This window comes from Aspergillus eucalypticola, assembly GCF_003184535.1.
Source record: "Aspergillus eucalypticola CBS 122712 chromosome Unknown BO83scaffold_29, whole genome shotgun sequence".
Taxonomy (NCBI): Eukaryota; Fungi; Ascomycota; class Eurotiomycetes; order Eurotiales; family Aspergillaceae; genus Aspergillus; species Aspergillus eucalypticola.
The window spans coordinates 150,380-168,318 of NW_020290303.1; the positions used below are offsets into that span (position 1 = coordinate 150,380).

Consider the following 17,939-nt stretch of genomic DNA (forward strand, 5'->3'; position numbering starts at 1 on the left):
AAACGTCCCCAGTTCTATGGAACCCTTCAGCCAGAAAAGTGTCACACTATCATAAGATACTGTTCAATTCATTGTGGTATATATATTTTCTCTTCATAAGTAGGCAAGTAGTGCCCCCTGTACTCTGCTTCAAAGCAGATAAAATCCGGGACGGAATGGCCGGCATCACCATTCTAAATATTGGAGTAAGCCTATAACACCACTCAAAGTCGTAACAGGCGACCGGTATGCTATCTGAACTCTAGATTCTTAATGACAAGCCTCTGAACAGGTGGAATGATGTACCTTGCTCCCTTGTGGGCTTAGCCAATCATCACGGTCACTCGACTCTGACACAGGGGCCGGGAAGCCAAACACGACGGGTTTAGGAGATAAGTGCGGAGATATCAGTTAAATCGCTGGTTCAGCGTTAAATCGGACTGACACTGAACCATACTTTTCTGTGACGGATCTCTGGTCCCGAACTTCCTTGAACCAAACATACTCCGGTTGACCCCGGTAACTCCATTAGTATGGCGGAGGGTTGCAGGGATCATGATCCTTTGAGTGGTGACTCTCTCAACAAACACCGCCTGCTTAATCAAGCTACGTGCTACGTACGTGTTGAAGCCTACAAACGCGTAAGATTTGACGATTATTATTGAGTCTTGTTATTTTTTTTTTTTTAATGTCTTCTATTTCCGAGTCTGCCTCTTCTAAATTAGTATATTCAAAGTGTTTTGATCAAGATGATTTTAGGTGTGTTCTTATTTTTTGGTAATATCAGCTTTATCTATAAACAGATAACTAATTAATTACAGATTAGCTATGGTTAAGTTTAACATATGTGTTAAAATCAGCAAGTCATATGTTGAAATTAGAAGGCAATCCACCAAAGCTGTTATTAAAAGAGGTTTAGATGAATTAGCTGATAGTATGCAGGCAAGGTGTCAAGCAGTGATTGACGCGGATGATGGTCGTATAAAGTATTAGTAATAACTAACAATTAGTTAACTTATACAAATGGCAGAATCAAAAGGATCGCGATCCCTGCAACCCTCCACTGTACTAATGAAGTTACCGGGGTCAACCGGAGTACTACTTCCCAAACCCACCAATGTGGGACCCGAACAAAGATCAGTCAACCCAAATACACGCAATTAGGCCACCAGTCCAACATGCACGAGTTGGTGACCCTCACTCAACTTGGCATTTGTAATCGTATTTAAAAGAATTTTCTAATCGTATATAGATCCTTGTCAGCATTCCGAGTAACCCTCTCTATATACAAGAAATAAATACCCGTTTTTCCGCCAAAATGACCGACTCAAAGATCGTATTCATCACGGGTGCCAACACCGGCATCGGGTATGAAACCGTCAAAGCATTATTGAAATCCGTTAGAAGATACGTGATCCTTCTTGGTACTCGCTCTTTAGTCAAGGGGGAGGCTGCAATCGAGTCCTTGAGGACAGAAGTCCCGGACAGCTCCAGCACCGTTCACTCGATTGTGATTGACGTTGTGAGCGATGAATCAATCGAAGCAGCTTTCAAGGAAGTCGAAGTAAGGTGGGGACGGGTTGATTCTCTCATTAACAATGCCGGTAGGTGGCTTGACACCTTCTCTTCCCCTCTCGATTTAGTTCATCATCGAAGTTCCGGGAAGCTGAGAACATTTTTCATCTACTAGGGGCCGAGTTCAGCTGGGAGTTCAAGGCCGGCAAACTCACTCGACGAGAACTCCTGAACAAGACTTTCGACGTCAACGTCTCGGGCGCCTACATCGTGACTGAGACATTCATGCCGTTGCTGTTGAGGTCGAGTGATGCACGCATAATATTCATTTCTAGTGGACAAGCCAGTTTGACAGCGTTCAGTAACGGAATGATGCGTCTTCCTCCCCTGCCAGCCGCGGGCTGGCCCAAAGAGATGGCGTTTGATGCGACAGCCTATCGCTCGGCCAAAGCTGCACTTAACATGATGATGTTGAACATTTCTCGCATGCTGAGGAATGATAAGGTGAAGGTTTGGGGTGTATCCCCAGGGTTCCTGAAGACAGGATTGGGAAACATGGACCCTGCACTCGTGGAGACGATGGGGGCAAAGGATCCTAGTATTGGTGGGATTTTCATTAAGGATGTAGTCGAGGGATTGAAAGATGCAGATGTTGGGAAGGTTGTTCATGCGGAAGGACATGTTCAGGACTGGTAAAGGGGGCCAGCTTGTTGCATGTGTATTGTTCGAACAACATAATGGATAATGATTACCACGACCGCCGGGTTCTGATTTACGGAGTTGAGAAGAGCCTTTGACAGTTATTATGAATGGAAATATAAGCGATATGGGGTAGTTTTACCGTTCCGGCTTTCAGGCAGTTCAGGGACTTTTAGTTCGGAGTACACGTGGAGCGAAACTGGATTTCTGGCCGGCCTGAGCATGTCTGCACTCATTGTCTGAACCTTTTCTTTCGTCAACGATGCTACACACAGTGGAAGTAGGCGTAGTTGGCCTTGTGGTAAGATCTAAAGAATACCCCTATCCGTACTATACACACTTAAACCAACGACCAGGGATCTCACATCCTCAGTACTCTCCTTGCCCATCCCGCCATTTCAATAGTCCACGCATACACCCGCAAAGACCCACCAGCAACAGATCCCAAACTCACAACCATCCATAACAAGGGTTCAACCATATGGTCTTCACTATTCCCCAACGACACGCACATATTATTCTCAGCACTAGGGACAACGCGTGCCCAAGCCGGAAGCTTGGAAAACCAACGGAAAATCGACCTCGACCTTAACCTGGAACTAGCTCAAGCTGCAAAGCGCAGGAGTGGAAACCTACATTCTCATCTCATCAGGTCAGCCGGATGTGAATAGCCGATTAGCCTTTCTCCGTATGAAAGGCGAGCTAGTCGAGGCAGTTTAGGCTTTGGGTTTCAAGCATACTATTATCTTACATCCTGGCCTCATTGTGGGCGAGAGGAGGGATAGTCGACCAATGGAGGCAGTTGCCAAGGGGATTGCGAGTTTTTTGGGGAGGTTCCAGAATAGAGCTCTCATGCACCCTTGGGCACAGCATGCTGAAACAATCGCGAGAGCGGCTGTGAGCGCAGGGTTGCAGGCTGCGGAGGGTAAGAGGGAACCAGGGGTGTGGGCTTTGCAGCAGGCGGATATTGTTCGGCTGGAATTTACGGAATGGAAGGATCCGGTTGAGCGTGTAGAGGGGGAGAGCAGTGCTCAAAACGTCGTTTAATTGAAATATACTGTGTGTAGCATGCAGCTTTCATTCATAAGCTTCGATGCGTCTCTTTGTGGCATCGAATGTGCGTAATTAACCACTGGAGCGACTTTTCTTCTTCGTTCGCCGACCTCCTCCATGCGCCGAGACGTGGTTTCAGATTCTACATAATGTTCTTGTATTACTACGGAACTCTAAGTAAATGTGAAATCGTCAAGAGCCTAGCAGATGCAGAATCAATACGGATTGATAGTAATGTACCGGGCTCACCAGTAGACCCTCAATCTCCAGCTGTAAAGCAACTCCGTGATCCGAAGTAATATATGTGGATCGCAGATCATCGGTACTTTATAGCGCTGATTCATTGGACCCACTTACTAGTAACAATAAAAACAACCTGCCCAGGAACCTAATTCTTGAATTCATGTCACAATATAACGCCCTAGAGATATTATTTTTCAATGAGTTTCTTCGCATTATAACTACTACTATCTAATACTAATCTTATTTAGTTGTTCTCTAGTATTAATAAAGATTATAAAATAGCCTTTGCTCATAATATGAATTGAATATATATACATATATATATATTCCTAGATAATTGAACCAAGCGTATTTTCAGGCCTCAGGTTTTCTCGTAGGTCTGTGAAAGCCCAAATGTTTTGGTAATGGGAGTTGAGTTCGTAATATACTTATCATACATGGAGGATCAAAAGAATTAGTCATTTCATAATCATAATTCTGATATCCGTCGTAAACCTATATTCTGTACTACCCAGCCACTGCCTAGGTTGAATACTCCTGTCCCCTCTAGTTTCCCGTCTACCTTGCCCATAGCCATATCCGTTAGAAATCTGCCTAGATGCTCGGTTGGACAGTGCATCCAGGTAAAAATATGCCGTATCGGAGGCCCTGCCAAAGCGATTCCAATCCTTGCACCAAGTCCACTGACCGCATAGTTAGGAACATACGGTTGAACGGTACCATGCGCTGCCGCGTCAACAAAGCCTGGTCTCACGCTATCGACACGAATTAGTGGGTTCGTGGTTGACAGGTCACTGAGTAGTTTCTCAGTCTCGCCCTTCACTCTGGCAAATAGCGGAGAAAATAGCCCAGGAGACTGTGTAGCTCCTTCACCGGAGACATAGATGAACCGAAACGGTGGCTTCGAGGACTTGAGGGTGGAATAGGCTTTCGCCGCAGCGAGGGCATAGTCCTTGGTAATCTTGACATGCTGACTGCTAGGCTATTAAATTCTGATAATGTTTCGTTTGAATAGATTGATCAATTACATACTCCTCTGTGACATTTGTTGTGCTCGTTCCTAAAGCCCAGACGCATCCATCAGCATCTTTCAACTTCTGGAGCAAGTCTGGCTCATAACGTTGGAAATCTTCATGAATTAAGACTTGGATTCGCGGATCTTTTGCATCCTCCGCCATTGGCACAGGCCTGCGACTAAGGATAGAGATCTTGGCAACCTCCGCACTTCTTAGCATGGCATCGAGAACCGAGGAGCCCACCAAGCCTGTTGCACCTGTAAGAATAAGGTGCATATTGTAGACGTTGTATGCGCTTTGTTGTTCGGGTTATCGAAATCCGCTGACAATGGCCATGAAGACGTGATCAAGAAAAAATTCGAGACCGGCGGGGATAAAAAAGGAAAAATTCCAGGAGTGTTGAGCGTTATATAGACAAGGGCTTATACCAAGAATGCAGCTCCCGTTCCATTTCCGTACATTATTCGCTGGAAATCACTCGCACGGACCGCTGGATGACAGGTTGTAAGGTCTTAAGCTCGGATTTAAGCAACCGAGTTCCGAACGATATACTCCGTAATCTCGGGATCGACGAGACCCGGTTCCGGCGTTAAGTTTGAGCTGCCGAACAGTCATCCTGTGCACGCAGGTCACTTTCATTATATTTAATTTTTATAATTACTATAACTTTCAAGACTATAGAGATATTTAGGCCCATATTCTTCACTTCAAATAGTCATATATCAGTATAGCTAGCATCTAACTACACCAGCTCAATCAGGTATAAGAATATGAATTGAATTGAATTGAAATTGGACCCACTAACTCTAACGTATTCTTCCCGCAAACTCGATTGGCCTGCAAACTTGTAGATCGAAAACGCTGAATCATTACCCACACAACCTAGGATGCATGGTAGACCCTCCATTCAGATTTAAGATTTGTCTTACTAGATTCGGAAGGGTCTGACTTAAATCCGGGCTCGACTGAACCTGTTTGCCATCCGGTATCCCGACGTCCTGAGTATCGACACCGGGATTAATGGACACAATTCCGTTATCTTCTCGTTAGAAATAAAGTAACTCTGTATATGAAGGCAACTGGTCATCTCTATTTATCACTCATAGTACCAGTTGATCATTCTTTCGCATCATACCCCAGATTGCTAACCTATCATGACTACCACAACCATCTATTTCCTAAGAAGAATCATCCTAGGTCTAATGACCCTAGACCCCGACGCCACCCACGGCGCGCGCATCACCTCACTTGACAAGCTCAGGTCCTGCCTCGACCTCTCCCATCGCCAGAGGGTATGATGAACTCGACACTGCCCGCCTATACGACGCCGGTCGCCATGAAGCATGAACACACGAAGCAAGATGGAAAGAACGCGGTTTCTCAGGGGCTCTCGGATGGTACCACGTTGGACTTGGCATGCACTGCCTTGAAGTCCTAGAGGCCAAATTAAATGGATGAAGTCCTAGAGGCCAAATTAAATGGAACTCCGAAGGTGCTAGGAACAGACTGCCTTGACATCTCTACCTTCACAGGCCAGATCACAGTGCACCATACGCAGAAACGCCCCAAGCTGCAGATAAGCTGTACCGCACGGGCAATTTCAGCTCCTCGAGCTTAGCAATTTTTGGTTTGTGCAGAAAATTCAATGCAGTAAATGTAGATTATCGAATAAGGACTATAGATAAATGCCAGCCAAAATAGTGTCTTCCCATAATCTACTTCCGCAATGACAACTTGCACATCAGCGCAGGCTTCTCCCATAAAGTAAATGTCTTCTGATCCGACCATTGTCGACTATCCTCGCAAAGCTCCAGATCGAAGTTCCACAACACACGAGAAATAATAACTCGCATTTCCGCCAAAGCCAGGTTCCTTCCGATGCAGTTCCTCGGCCCAGTAGAGAATGGTTGGAGCACTTCTCTGTTATCAGAGAAGAATGGTGAAGATTGGTCTGTTTTGGCTTCTGGTAGCCACCGCTCAGGAAGATAACGCTCGGGTGCATGAAAGTTACTAGTTGACTTGTAAGCAGCAAGCGGATGCACGTAGACTCTGGTCTATATGCGAGAAGAGATTAGTATTCCGTATTCATTGTGGATGTGTCCTTCCATAGGTATCCTAGTTTACTCACACCAGAAGGAATTTCATAGCCCGAGATGAGTGTCGGCTCGATAGTCCTGCGGGTGAGTCCAGTCGGAACCGGAGGATACATGCGAAACGCTTCATCGATGCAGGCTTGTAGGTAAGGAAGCTTCGCAGCCACGAGGCTGGCGGTAATATCGGTCTCGGACTTCATGGTGGAACGAACTTCGGTGGTCACTTTTTCAAGCGCGTCAGGGGTCTTTAGCAGCCAGTATGTGATGCCGCAAAGCAGTGTGGCAGTTGTCTCACTGCCAGCAATGATAAGCACATTCGCATTGGCCACGATCTCTTCGTGAGTTAGGCCATCTTTTGTGTCGTAATTTCGCAACATCGAATCCATAAAGTCTCCGCGATCATACTTCGATGCATTGTCGAGTCTCTTCTGGACAGTTATTCTAGTGTGTGCCTGTTGGCGCTTTCGTGCATTCAGGAGTGATTTTGGCATAAAGAGGGCTAGAAGCTTAAAGATTGTGGGGTATGCATCCCTTAACTTGATGAACGGTAAGAGCTTAATGAATTGGAAGACTGTTGCAACCCAGTAGTGATACTGAGAGTTTTCAAGACCGCCAAAGGGTTCTCCAAAAGCCAGATCACCGATAATGTCGAAGGTGGTCAGATTGTACCACTTGACCATATCAGCTGGGAGCTGTGACTCTGCGATATCCCGTAACCTGATAATTAATTTGTCGACGTAGCTATTGATGAGAGGCTCTTGGGCCTGTAAGCCCTTGGAGGAGAAGGCGTGTGATAGCGCTTTGCGGAAGCGACTGTGATCTGCTGAGTTGGAGCTAACTATGTCCCTCGGGTTGGCCGCGGAGCTGGTTACTTTGGGTAGTTCACGGTGGCCATGTCCGTGGATCTTGTTCCACGCTTCTGTGGTGATGAAAGAGACCTCGTTGTGGGTGACGCGTACCACAGGGCCATACTCTTCATGAAAGCGATGTATGTCAGCATCTAATCGCCCTCGGACTGCTGAAATGTGTCGGAAGAGTGGTAGGATAATCCATGATTTAGGTCCAGGAATGTGTCGCAAGGGATGGAGATATAGTGTGTGTATTATGCTAAGTAGCGAGTAAAGGAGATATATGCAAGGGGCGATAGCTAGTGTAAGAGGATCCAACATGATGCTGGTGGTGGTGGTGGATGTTAGTGGTAGTCAACGATTGAAGATCAGGTTCAGGACTGAGGTGTCAGGTAAGATAGGTTCCTGCGATATTTATATAATTCCTCATTCCCCGCATCATGCCGGTGGACTCAGCCTCAAACCTTCAAAATAAGTAAGCAGCTACCGACTCAGCTGCAGATAAGCAGTTGACCAGTTATGGAGAGGAAAAGAGACGCTGAATCAGCACACCACATTTAGTTACCCGTCAACTGCGACCAATCGGACATGGACACACGGCAGCCTCAAAAATTAGGTTGAAGGTGTCAGACGAGCTAGATAAACAGGTCAGTCGGACAGCTCACAGGGCTCATTCAGCACCAAGATTTCTCCTAACCATAGGCACGAAATTCGAACTCGTCGAGTGGCATGACGAAGGAAGACCAGCATCTAGGAAAAAATATCGACAGCGCTCGCACGTCAGCCCGATAGACCCATTGATTCATCCGAGCAGACTTGCCATACTAGCTGCAGGAGATGGAGATCACAGACCACATCCCGATCAGGCGCGAACAACGATCCCGTTTTTTGTAAGCACTAGTGAGGCTTCTACGCATGAAGCACCGGGGAACATTCAGGCACTCCCCATTCAACAGCAAGACGCGGAATGCCTCGCAGTTGGTTAGCCAACATATAAATACAGCAAATGGCGCGTGTTTCCGAGTCCCGCGACGTTTACGCGTCTCGCAAGCTTCCCGCAGCATGGCCACCCCGTCGGTCTTGATATTATTCGGTGGCCGTAGCTGCGTTCAAACCTAACTCAGGATCAGCACAAATATGATATATTGAATTGACGGGTTATTTGAGCTGCTGCATGAAAGTGCGGTAGCCTTGGGGGCAGGGAATTCTTGTGCGTGATAGGCGTGATGACTTGCAAATCTGTCAGGAATTTCTTGATGTTTTCGCCAAGGAAACTGGATGGGGCTTGACATCGGAGTTCATAGCAAAGTACCTGGAGCTACTGGAGGGCATGGATGTTGAAGCTGTTTTGTTTCAAATTACGGTGGGACAGCCGTGCTAATCACCGCCCCTTGGAGTATAAGTTGCAGAGACAACTCATAAGGACGCCTGTCAGACCATCATAATACCCATTCATCGAGTCGCCAACATGATGTCTAACATAACACGAATGTGGCCCTTTCAATTCAAAACGTTCTCCGGGCAGTCATACCACGACATGTTTGGTATATTTGTCACCTCCAGCATCTCTGGCATGGCTGTTAATAAAAGGCTACTGGAACGGATTTGACTCGCGAATGGGCCTAATACTACCTGAACTATCTGTGAAAGCTTAGTATATAGTACTACTGCTACCGGTTAGTAATCAATAATGGGGTTTTGACACACTGGAGTACGGGCGATGAAAGTATTCGGAAAACTTTTCCGTTCCGCCACATGGCTACACGCGCAAAGAATGAGTATCATCCCGCCAATTTATCAGACTTATGATTTTCCTCTAAATTATCCCGGCTGCCTGGATGGTCATCCACATTTAGAGGTATCTTAGAAATTTTCTCGATTTGTGAGTCATTACTGATGTCATTAGCGTCTGTCGGGCGAACATGATCATCGCCCTAGCGATCTCAGCTGCGCCCCGTGGCTGGGGATTTCTATATCTGAAACATTTTGCTTTTCGTCACTTCCAGTGGTTTCCCGATGTATTTATTACCTCCTTCGCTGTCATTTTTGAGTTCAATTGACTGCTTGGTTCTCATCTTCCTCTTTCATTGGAAAATTGTCTTCCAATGTTGACAAATTGCCGTCGCGGACCCTCCTCTCATCCTTGACCCTCATCAACTCCACCGCCAAGGGCCAGCAACCCATCAATACCCGCAGCTTCTCCTCAAACCGACACCCAGCGACGCCAGGTCAACACTGTATATCCAATCTTTGAGCCAGTCATAATGGGAGGCCTACAATTCCCACCCGGTATCGACGCGGACGATATGATCGGGCACGGCAAAAGCGGAATAGCAGCCCTAGACCCCAAAACAAAGCATGTCATAAAATTCCCTTACAACACAGACGAGGGAGGGGCTGAATGCGCTCACGAGAAGGAAATATATGAGCGCTTAGAGCGCTCGCCTCTCCCACGACCATCATCCCTCCTAAAGTATTACGGCTCTACAGAGCACGGAATCCTCCTGGAATACGCAAAGAACGGTACATTGCGGAAATACTCATACGGGTTCGATTACGGGATCCCACCCCCTATGATTCTCCGCTTTGCGAAGCAAGCAGCGGAGGCATTGCAGTTCATTCATGACAATGGGATAGCTCATGGCGATGTTGATTGTGTGAGCTTTTATGTGGACGAGTTACTGGATGTGAAGGTCGGTGATTTCACTCGTTCAACCGACGCTACGCCACAGGCTGTGAAGCAGGATATTTCGGATTTCGGCTCGGCTATTTATTATCTGGTAACCAGTCAGTATCCTTATCCAGGGATGACAGACAAGCAAATTGAAGAGCGATTTCAGAGGAATGAGTTTCCGGATCTTACGGATGTGCAGTTGAAATCGATTATTTACCCGTGTTGGGCGGGTCATTATGGGAGCTTTCAGGAGGTTTTGGGGGATGTGAAGGAGCATATTCGGCTTCTTTGAGGTTATTAAATTTCTTTGGTGCTATTTTGACGATGGCTACATTTCGTTGTATGTGGTTTATAAATGCAGAATAACGATCTCGCTGTTGTCAGGTACCCGAGAATATCTATTAATATACAGAGGTCTACATAAAATGCAGGTACAATTACGGGAGAGAACATATAATGGACGTTGACATAGACAAGGTCACGAGATGCTTATCTGTATGCGACGTTTGGGCCTAGTGGTACCCTCTTTCCCTGTAATCAATCTTATGTCATGTACGTATGTCTCTGTTTACCACATGGTCTGAAGCCACTACTATCTGGAATTATGCACACTTATATATCGTAAGACCGAACACAAGCCACAGGCTCTGATGAAAGACTGCATGAGCCAAAATGTTGATGTATATCGTGATTATCGCCTTCTCCTGAGCATCTGAAACCCCATAAATGCAGTTCTGTGTATTCATCAAGTCACCAGCTAAACGCTTTTGTAGAAGGCATACTTATGATGCTTATAATAGTTGCGGATCAAGGGACTAGCCCGTAGACTAACGCGTGAACGTGTCCAATATATAGTATTCTTGCCCTGCCGCTCACATAGTTTGTGAAAATTCGCGTTATGCATATTTTACCTACGCGTGAATACATGGAAGACCAAACTTGGAGAGATATTTCGGTTTATTCTTGCGAGATCAGCGCGTCGTTATAGCCTTTTGTGTTTGATTGGCATCAGTGCATGACTAGCAGGTTCGCTATCTCCGACGGCGCGTGCGGGCTTGCACCTGAACGGAGCGGAGGGCAGCCCTCGACATTAGTGCAGCATCGGGCGCAGAAATTGTTACCAACTAGGGTTAGGATCCACAATCTCTGAATCGTATCAGCTCCATTATTGGTCACTTTAGAGGGCAGAAAACGCATCACTTCGCGGCCTAATTACTTGTCGCTGTAGCTACCCCGCTTCGGAGCGTCTTTGAAAGCTCAAGGCAAGAGATGAGGCCGGACAAGGTGAATGAACTTTACACAATCAAGCAAAAGGCTGTGATAGAACATACAGATCTCGTTTCTCGTGCGAGAAAAGGGCCGACATAAAACAAAACCATGTAAGATTATTTTCCTCGATACATCAAATAGCTCTGATAAACCACTGCGACATAGTGATTACCCAAAGGTCGCTGTATACACCTACTCGAAGCAGCGTGGCAATATTTGATGGATATTGGGCTCAAGGTGGGTGCCTATCTTGAGTGGTGAGCTAGATGATTAACAGCCATAATTTTAGCAGTAGTATGCGACCAATTTTTCTCTGACTGGTTGGAAGTAAGGTGTGAAAAGGCATGATTGGCCATGTTGAATGCAAGTCAGCCGCACAGAAGACCACACTAAGGATCCACGAACAGGAACACGTCATAAACGACAAGGGTATACGCGCTGAGATATCGTTCGTAGTGCTAGCTGAAAGAAGCAAAGATGGCACCGCGTCTGTATTTAATTTCACCGCGATGGCTCTTTCCTCCCCAAATGTACCCTCATTTTTTCTCGCCTTTATCGTCTGCATTCCCGAAAAGTGCCTCAAATGGGTCAACCCAAGTGGCTCGCGTGTCTCAAATCGCGATTTAGTGGGAAAGGCAAAAGCAAACACAAAGGATCGCTAGGAAATGACACGCCTCAAGCATCAGCATCAACTCCCCTCAAGGAGTCTAATCAGTCCTTCGAAATAACAAAGGACGTGGGGAGCTCACAAGGTAATCGCCACAGCTCCGAACATGAACCGAGTGAAATCGAGTCAAAGGGGCAGACAAATCCTATATCCCCCGTTGTTGAGGTACAGGAGATACCAGATGTAGAAGAGATTTGGGAAGAGGCATACGGTCGCATACGCAATAACAAGGTCTTGGAGAAACTCGTGATTGAATATGAGAAAATAGTCCGCTCAAAACTCCCGTCGGCGATAACGGACCCTGACTCCGGCGAAGTCGACAACAATCAGATGCCCTTACCGCGTCAACTTGCTGATCTAGACGGGGAAAGTCGCCAGAAATTGATGGACGAATTGGTCGAGGAAAGCAGCAATAATGCAGCAGATATCAAAGCATTCGATACCTTCTCCAAAGTGTTCAACTCGACCAAGGATGGAATATCGAGCGTGCTGGCTGTTTACCCACCTGCCTCCATTGCCTGGACAGGGGTCTGTTTAGTATTGACTCCGGTAGGTTAATCTGGATCATCGACATCGCTCCAAACATGAGGACTGAGAGAACAAAGCTTGTCAAATACAGTGATCAAGTTAATGCGAGTCATGATGGCCTTCTTTATATTATCGCGAAGCTTCCGTGGTATGCGCACTTGGTCGAGCTTCTAAAATCTGAAATATGGCAGTCTCCCCAACAGTTCCGGCAGTCGAAGGCCCCGCTCAAAGAGGCAATCATAGAGCTATACAGGCTCATTATTGAATTCCAGATCTTGACTCTGCGAGACTGCCATCACAAATTCAGAACTCTTTCCAAGACCTTCGTGGGGCTGGGCTCATCCGCAGGGGATAGACTGACTAAGATCAAAGAAGCTGAGAGCGAGGTGCAGAAGTATATGGAAATTGATTTCAGAACACAAGTGTTGAACACACTCAATGGCATCAAATCAACTTCAGCCGAAATAAAGACCGGCTTGGCATCAGAACTCAACAGGCAGTTTGCGTTGAGGCAACAGTCAAAGCTAATCACAAAGTTTAGGCTAGACGAAGCCCATCTGGATATTGATCAGTATCAAGCCTACTATGAGGTCAGCAATCCTTCAAGTGGAACAACCGAAGGCTTCCGTGAGCACAGAATATATCAAGAATGGGAATCCGGATCAACTCGTTCTCTGCTTGTGGTGGCCAACCCCGGTACTGGAAAGTCGGTGCTGACCAAATCTCTTCATGAGTCACTTTCGAGACCAGGTGGACCTGCGGTTTGTTCATTCTTCTTCAAGGACCGCGGTGGTCAGCAAAATAAATTGAATGTCGCTCTCTGCCACATTATGTATCAATTGTTCCAGAATCGTCCGGACTGGATTGTCCACGTGGTGGATGATATTCAGAACAAGGACCCGGGTGACATACGATCAAATTTCCGTTTTCTATGGGAGCTTCTTCATAAGGTACTCGTTAAAGCTGAACCGGAGAGTATTGTTGTTCTACTTGACGCCCTGGATGAAAGTGAGCCTGGCTCAAGAGAAAAGTTTATTCAGCACTTGCACGGTTTCGATAGCCCGGCTCTGAAGCTCTTCTGCACTGCCCGTCCACTGAGTGACATAATTGACGACTTTCACCCCGTGATGGATTTTATTTTGGACCTCGATCAAGATGCGCAATGTCGGGAGTTTCTTTCAAGGGATATTCAATATGTTGCGAGTCAACGTCTGGAGAGGTTCATGCAGAAACGGAAGATCGAAAATGAGTCTGTTTGCTTACAGCTCCGAGAAATGCTCAGAAAGCGCGTTGAAGGAGATCGGACATATCTATTTGTCAAATTGCTTTTCGATGTTTTGGATAAGAAGAAGCTGAGTATGACAAGATCGCCGAGGGCATGGGTCAAAGAATTCGAGAATATTCCAGAGACAGTCTTTGACGCGTATACCGAGCTACTGGACGCAATAGATGAAGCAGATCGTGAAGCAGTGAAAGCTATGTTGGAGATTGTCTTGGGCGCACAGAGACCTTTGACCGTTCAGGAAATGGAAATTGCCTTGAAGGTTGGTATGGATGACGAGGCCTTTGAGCGTGGAGACGAGTTCAACCCACTGCTATTCAAAGCGACCATGTTGGAACGATGTCATTTCTTGCTGGTGACATATAATGACCGTATCTACTTTATTCACCAAACCGTTAAGGACTATCTTCTATCAGAACAAGAAAGCCAAGTGAAACCGAAGAAGGACAAAAGACCCGCCTGGCTACAATCGATCACCACCGTGTCCTGCCATGAAACCATACTCAACAGTTGCATGCGCTATATTTCTGCCCCATTCAATCAACGACCGGAGATAATCTCTGTTGAAGACTTCTTCTATCTTCCTCTATATGAGCAGCTTGAGCATCAACAATGGTATTGGGACACGTTTCCGTTTGGGGAATATGCGTTTTGCCAGTGGCTTGTTCATCTGCATGAAATAAGAAATAAAGAGGGAAAAAGTCCAGAAGCTCTTATTGAAATGCTCCCAAGGCTCCAAGAGAAATATTATAACTTATCCTTCGATGTCGTATTGTCAATGCTCTGTTGCTCTGGCTTTACGTCTGAAGCGGAGGCGAGGCTTTTCCAGAACATGGTACAGCTAGGGAGTAGAAACATGACAGAGGCTCTCAACAACATGTCCCAAGGCCTAATCTTAAGGTCTGCTAAATTCAACTCACATGCAGATCTTACTTGCGCGATAGAAATCACCGCCAGCGTTGTCGAGCAAACGCCAGAAGCAGATGCCAGGCTAGGTAGGATGCTTATTAACCTAAGCCGAGCACACGCTCTCGAGCAAGATAATTATGATTTTAAAAGCTCAGACTTGAGCACTGGCTTAGAGGTTGCCGAGAGAGCGCTGCAAGTAACACCAATTGGCAGCATTGATCGAGCTAGAGCATTGCATGAGCACGCTATTTGGGCACACTGGGACGGGGACCTCGATCAGGCAATTGAAGATACTGAGAACGCCTTGACTCATACCCCTGACCTGAGCAAAGCAGACAAACAGCTATTTTATCACTCCTTGGCCATTTGGTTGGGATACCGATTTCAAAGGGCGGAGCAGCCCCAAGACGATGACTTACGCAGGGCTGTGAAATGTGCGCAGAGAGCTATACATGGCATGTCAAAGGAGAATCCAAGATACCCTAATGCGCTTCACACATTGACTGTTTGGTTGAAGACGACTGCTTCAAAGTATCCTGACAAGCCAGAATATTTACGTCAGGCAATTGAGGTGGCTGAAGAGGCAAATGGACTTAGGCTACCCACTGAAGCCTCTAGTCATAATTATCTCCGTGAACTATCTGAATGTTTGCTCATGCGCTATGAGCGTGAGCGTAACATGAAGGATCTCGAAGACGCTCGTGAGCTTATAGAGGAGGGTTTGCAAACAACTATAGAAACATTTTCCTTGTATAGCAGATTCCTCTATCTCATGAAAGTAGTGGAGGGGTTTAAAGAGGAAGTACAAAAGGGGGAAATAATAGATAGCAATCCCTCGGATCTCAGTTTTTGAATAGTGTATCGCATTTAAATTTCGAGTCACTGCCACCAAGGTGTATGGAGTATTAATTTTGCTCTTCTTCTTCCGTTCATGATTCTCATAAACTCTATGATCTCTATATAAACTCTTTGCTTTAGTCGCAGCCGCTCTATCTATAATGCGACTGCTTATGTGCATTAGCAGCCTAATGGTCCATCCACTTCTGACTCCCTTTAATCTATTGGCCTAGAACTCGCATGAGGCTACTATACGCGCAATCTTATTTTCGATTTTTTTTTTTTTCTTTTGTTCATGATTAGACATTTTCACTAACACTGTCCATTGAATCATTGATACTAGGTAGCAATTTATTCAAGATATAAATAATCAAAATAGAACAATGAGACTTTGGTCCACTTTCCAGTTTCTAGAAGGCAGGGAGCTGCTGTAGCTCCAAATGAAGTCCAATACCTTCCCTGGTGCAATAAACAAGTAACGCCTATGGAGAAGAGGAGAAACGTGAAGAATGGTATTTGGGCTCAGATATGAAACCCCCAATATGCTGTCACTCCTCAATCCTCCTTTACGCCTATGCGAAGGCATCTCTCCCTTGACTACGGTTTCCCCACCTCCAGAACAGTAAACCCATACTGCTTCATCTTGTATACAGCAAATAACCCAGGAGGTCCCAAGAACAACCTTGGTTCTCGCATCCGAACCACAATGTCCTTCCAATCCACACTGCGTCCTACAAACTCATCCCAGTCGGTATGCAACACAACCACGCTGCATCCTTCACACGATGCCTCAGTGCTCTCTACCACAGCAGTATTGACATGAGCCGCACCACACTGTAACATCAAAGCCTTTTCAATGCGTTGCCTCGGGACGTGTGGATCAAACACATTGACGCGTAATCCATGGCCGACCAAATCTCGAACCAGCTTAATCGCAGTGGTATTTCGAATATCCGTCGTGTTTTTCTTGAAAGAGAAACCAAGAATAGCTGCCTTTATCTCTGTGCCTGCTACATCAGAGGGCAAAAATGACATTATCCGTTTCGTGATGCGTGTGGATTGGCAATCATTGATTTGAATCACTCCCCGCCAGTACTCAGCCACGTCGTCAAGTCCAAGCTCACGGGCTAGATAGATCAAGCAGCAGACATCCTTGCGCAGGCAAGAACCTCCGAATCCAAAACCGGCTCGCAGACATTGTGGTCCGATCCGTGGGTCGAGACCAGCAATCCGAGAGAGCTCGGTGACGCTTGCGCCAGTCGCTTCGCAGACAGCACTTAGGGAGTTTATGCTGCTGATGCGCTGGGCAATAAGTGCGTTGGAGGCAATCTTGGCTAGCTCTGATGACCATGTGTCGGTCGTGACTACTTGTTCCTGGGGTACCCATGGTGTGTATAAGCGTATTAGGGCTTTCACTGATTCAGGAACGGCGCCGTCTGCTGCTGGTTCATAGCCAATGACTACCCTATTGGGGTTCAACAGATCTTGCATTGCGTTGCCTTGAGCTAGAAACTCAGGACTAGATATTATGTCGAATGAGGCCGTCGGTAGAGCGGCATCTTTCAGCTATTAGGGGAACTAGTCAGCGAGATGCATAATCTCTACATAACCACTGCTTAGGATAGCATCACGCACCGTCTTTTTGATCCATTGACAGATGCCACTAGGTGCAGTACTTTTCTGGACTATAACTTTGTGTCCTGTTGAAAGCTGCGCGATTGACTTGATGGCTGACTCTAGATTCTTCAGGTTGAGGCCTCTGATCTCATCGCTATCAGGAAACTGGGCAATCAGAACCTCTTACATCGTTTCACAAAGACACAACATGAGACTTACCGAAACTTCTGACGGAGTGTCAACACAAATAAAAATGATGTTGGCGTCTGATATGTGTGTATTAATATCAGCAGAGAAGGTTACGTTGGCAAGCCTTCTCCGCCTCCCTTCATAACCGTGTGACAAAACACAAAGTGCTTTCTCTTGGACTTGGCCATCCTCAAACAAGATATCCTCGAGGCCTGGCTCAAATATGGGGATGTGATCTGAGTTCCAAGCTGTAATCAACGAGGCATCTTTGTCGACCACACTGAACTGCACAGATGGGTTCTTAGAAGCCAGAGCTATTGCTGTCAATGCACCTGGAGCATGAGAAACATAAGTAAGGAAATTTTAAGACCTCTATGAGGGTAGATGTTGGTCTCGACTTACCCACGTACCCCGCGCCAATCATACATACCTTCTGAATGTTGCCCTCTGGCCATTGTTTCGACATAATTTCCATATTGTTAGATCCCATTACGAAGATTCGCCGTTCACCTGAAATACGT

The 17,939-nt window shown here is 46.2% G+C and overlaps 6 protein-coding genes across 6 annotated transcripts; 3 read left to right on the forward strand and 3 right to left on the reverse strand.

Annotated features, from left to right (window-relative positions):
• Nucleotides 1-1,291: 1,291 nt before the first annotated feature.
• On the forward strand, nt 1,292-2,190 carry BO83DRAFT_381653 (putative short chain dehydrogenase; the record flags this gene model as incomplete). The annotated part of the gene is made up of 2 exons (XM_025532034.1): nt 1,292-1,583; nt 1,670-2,190. The coding sequence occupies exons 1-2, from the start codon at nt 1,298-1,300 to the stop codon at nt 2,188-2,190; spliced, it is 807 nt and encodes a 268-aa protein (XP_025384165.1). The 5' UTR covers nt 1,292-1,297.
• Nucleotides 2,191-3,844: 1,654 nt separating this feature from the next.
• Nucleotides 3,845-4,781, reverse strand: BO83DRAFT_440522 (putative nucleoside-diphosphate-sugar epimerases; the record flags this gene model as incomplete). Its single annotated transcript, XM_025536264.1, has 2 exons — nt 3,845-4,463; nt 4,522-4,781. The coding sequence occupies 2 exons, from the start codon at nt 4,779-4,781 to the stop codon at nt 3,959-3,961; spliced, it is 765 nt and encodes a 254-aa protein (XP_025384166.1). The 3' UTR covers nt 3,845-3,958.
• A 1,439-nt stretch (nt 4,782-6,220) lies between these two features.
• BO83DRAFT_430755 (cytochrome P450) lies at nt 6,221-8,177 on the reverse strand (the record flags this gene model as incomplete). The annotated part of the gene is made up of 3 exons (XM_025535539.1): nt 6,221-6,559; nt 6,634-7,571; nt 8,144-8,177. 3 exons carry the CDS (start codon nt 8,175-8,177, stop codon nt 6,221-6,223), a joined length of 1,311 nt encoding a protein of 436 aa, XP_025384167.1.
• Nucleotides 8,178-9,515: 1,338 nt separating this feature from the next.
• Nucleotides 9,516-10,561, forward strand: BO83DRAFT_381655 (kinase-like protein). The gene has a single exon (XM_025532035.1). The coding sequence runs from the start codon at nt 9,711-9,713 to the stop codon at nt 10,410-10,412; it is 702 nt and encodes a 233-aa protein (XP_025384168.1). The 5' UTR covers nt 9,516-9,710; the 3' UTR covers nt 10,413-10,561.
• A 1,375-nt stretch (nt 10,562-11,936) lies between these two features.
• Nucleotides 11,937-15,640, forward strand: BO83DRAFT_420191 (uncharacterized protein). The gene is made up of 2 exons (XM_025534925.1): nt 11,937-12,605; nt 12,662-15,640. The coding sequence occupies exons 1-2, from the start codon at nt 11,973-11,975 to the stop codon at nt 15,626-15,628; spliced, it is 3,600 nt and encodes a 1,199-aa protein (XP_025384169.1). The 5' UTR covers nt 11,937-11,972; the 3' UTR covers nt 15,629-15,640.
• A 569-nt stretch (nt 15,641-16,209) lies between these two features.
• On the reverse strand, nt 16,210-17,908 carry BO83DRAFT_453721 (nucleotide sugar dehydrogenase; the record flags this gene model as incomplete). Its single annotated transcript, XM_025536922.1, has 4 exons — nt 16,210-17,178; nt 17,248-17,394; nt 17,449-17,750; nt 17,821-17,908. 4 exons carry the CDS (start codon nt 17,906-17,908, stop codon nt 16,210-16,212), a joined length of 1,506 nt encoding a protein of 501 aa, XP_025384170.1.
• Nucleotides 17,909-17,939: the final 31 nt, after the last annotated feature.

Bases quoted from the DNA above. Each gene is read 5' to 3' on its own strand.
- BO83DRAFT_381655 (XM_025532035.1), top strand. From the start codon at position 9,711: ATGGGAGGCCTACAATTCCCACCCGGTATCGACGCGGACGATATGATC.
- BO83DRAFT_420191 (XM_025534925.1), top strand. From the start codon at position 11,973: ATGGGTCAACCCAAGTGGCTCGCGTGTCTCAAATCGCGATTTAGTGGG. The intron at 12,606-12,661 runs GTAGGTTAATCT...GAGAGAACAAAG, and splicing joins TCTGTTTAGTATTGACTCCG to CTTGTCAAATACAGTGATCA.